General features: G+C 36.1%; 1 protein-coding gene across 1 annotated transcript; it reads left to right on the top strand.

Annotated features, from left to right (window-relative positions):
• Positions 1-855: 855 nt before the first annotated feature.
• On the top strand, positions 856-1,803 carry LOC146556296 (olfactory receptor 13C2-like). Its single transcript, XM_085249683.1, has one exon. It carries the CDS (start codon positions 856-858, stop codon positions 1,801-1,803), a length of 948 nt encoding a protein of 315 aa, XP_085105809.1.
• Positions 1,804-2,847: the final 1,044 nt, after the last annotated feature.

The following is a 2,847-nucleotide window of genomic DNA, read 5'->3' on the forward strand; positions in this document are numbered from 1 at the left end:
CACAGCTCGTTCTGCTAGGGTGAAGAGAAACTCCAGCAAAGCAGAGACAGGCTACAAAAAAGCCTATGGCTCAATTTCCCAAACATACTGGATACTGGAATGCTTGGCAATGTACAAGACTAATAGTGGACTAATTGCATTGATCAGTAACTTAGGCACGCAAGAGAATAGTCCTCCACAGTGAATTCAAAACTTTGTAAAAGATTTTGAAAATTGTAGTTAGTCATCTGGAACGTCATGCTGTTTAGGTGGACAATGTACTTGCACAATCATTCTTTTATTGAACATCTCTTTGTAGACTGACTGGCCATTAACTTAACAAAATGTGGGTTTACCTGTGTAAAAGCAACACACATTGGACATTTGTGGACCAGAGTCAGATGCAGCCAGTACAAGCAAAAGTGCTGAGTATGGAACTCTTCACTGTGACAAAAAACATAAAAGTAGCTGATGCATTTCCAAGGTATGTGTGGTCAGTACAGCACTGAAATAAAACACAAGGTAGAGCAGATAATCCTAAATGCCCACAGTGAACTCATTGGCTGGACACATTAATTGTACACACCGTGTACAGTCAACTATAAGAGGCTGAGCAATGCCATTTTAGACCTCCTCCTCTCTGGAGAATGAATCAACCTGATAAAAACCTTCTCAAGACTCACATGATTCATTATGTATATGTGGTTCATGAATGATAAAGATATAATTCAAGTTCAGATATCTTTATGAACAGGACACACAACACAGGGTTTATGTTACTGTAATTTTGTTTAGTTTGGTTTGGTTTTTTAAATTGTTTTATGTAGTCTGGTTATTCAGTTTATTTTTTTTATTAAATAGTTTTTGAAGACAATAATGGATCAAGAGTTAAATTTTACATATGTAACTCTGGACTGGTATGTGGACATTAACAAGTACAGATATGTTTTCTTTTTTATTATGTTTGCATTATATAGTCTAATAATCTGCACTAATTCTACTATTATGTACATAATCTGCATTCATAAAAACCTTCATGAGCCTATGTACATTTTCATTGCAGCTTTATTACTGAACTCTGTTCTTTACAGTACAACTATTTACCCAAAACTCCTGATTGACTTTTTATCTGAAAAACAAGTCACAACATATTCAGCCTGTCTCTTTCAGTTTTTTATGTTTTACACTCTAGGTGGTTCAGAGTTCTTTCTCTTGGCTGCCATGGCCTATGACAGATATGTGGCAATATGTAAACCTCTGCAATATCATATTATCATGAGAAAAACCACTGTGAGTATTTTTCTGATCATAGCTTGGCTTGTACCTGCTTGTCATATTGCAGTCCAAGCAATAGGGAGTGCTAACATTAAACTGTGTGACTTTAATATAAAGGGAATATTTTGTAACAATGCAGTTTACACTCTTCTGTGTGAAAGATCAAGATTAATTACCATCTTTGGTGTGGTTGCTTTACTAGATCTTGCAGTACTTCCTATGCTCTTTATAGTTTTCACTTATACAAAAATATTTATAGTCTCTTATCAAAGATGTAAAGAAATTCAGAAGAAAGCTGCAGAGACTTGTTTACCCCATCTTTTAGTTTTAATCAGTGCTTCTGTGTTTTTTGTGTATGATGTAAGCATAGCTCGGGTGGAAACAAATTTTCCAAAAACTGTACGGATAGTAATGACATTACAAGTAGTTCTGTATCATCCTATTTTTAATCCATTCATCTATGGACTCAAAATGAAAAAAATTTCAAAACACCTGAAAAGGTTCTTTTCCAGGCCACAATCAATCCTTGTATTAAAAGTAAATGCCTAGTACAACATTGCTGTTATTTTTTGGCTGCAGTTACTTAAAACACTTTTCATATGACAACATGAAATCATCCAAACTATCATGTTTATATATTTTATGTATGAACAAGAAATGCAAGAAAATGTAAAGTTTAAAACATATCACTGTTGTGTTTTTGAAGAAGGGTATTGTAGTTACACCATTCTTTCAGACAGTGGACCTCATCTCTGTAGGCAGTGTCGTCATCGTCGGTGATGAGCCCCATCAGAGTGGTATAATCTGCAAATTTGATGGTGATGTTGCAGGGATGTCAGGGGGTGCAGTCTCTGGTGTAGATGTAAGTGTACTGTTAATGGTCATGGCGTCAGTTACACGATGGACCCATAGCCAACATAACAGAGCCAGCAGTGCACGGGCAGGAATTCATTTCTTACTTAGAAATTCAGACACCTCTTGATATTTAAAGAAGAAAGGGATGGGCGAAATCTGATTGTTTAACACAAACTCTGTTTGCCAGCAACCAAGCTGCTCTCAGCATCAAAAGACTCCACCTCCAACCTAAAGAAATATCAGGAAGTAAGTTCATTTTTAAAAACTAAAGTTAGCCTACTACAGTTACTTTGTTTTAGTTGTTATAGCATGAACAACCTGCTAGCTGCAAATAATTATTTGCAGTTCTGTAAGGACTAACCTCAGCTAACACCAGCTAACAATGTTAGCTCAGTGGTGAGCAGTCTTCAGTAATAGTAATAAATCACACAACAATAGTATGTAGTTGTAAAAAGCATGACAATATATTAAGTAATCCAAAGTATTCAGAATGCACACACATTGTGTAACTTAACCCTTTAGAGCCGATCGGAGCGGGAACGCTCTGTTATGCGTAACTATTTTTAAATCCCGGTAGCACTGCAACCACGTAAGCTAGCGCAAAAAATTTTTTTGCATATGAAACCGGAGGAGTTGTACTTACATATTGTGCCATCAGCTTGTCCTAGGTCACGGTTTCCTTCCACATAAAGCTTTGCAAAAACTGCATAAAAAGTGCTTGCAGGAACAAATACATAA

Source organism: Mchenga conophoros, linkage group LG16, assembly GCF_057382185.1.
Source record: "Mchenga conophoros isolate Kocher_MC1m ecotype Shallow Benthic linkage group LG16, M_conophoros_male_GT1.1, whole genome shotgun sequence".
NCBI classification, from domain to species: Eukaryota; Metazoa; Chordata; class Actinopteri; order Cichliformes; family Cichlidae; genus Mchenga; species Mchenga conophoros.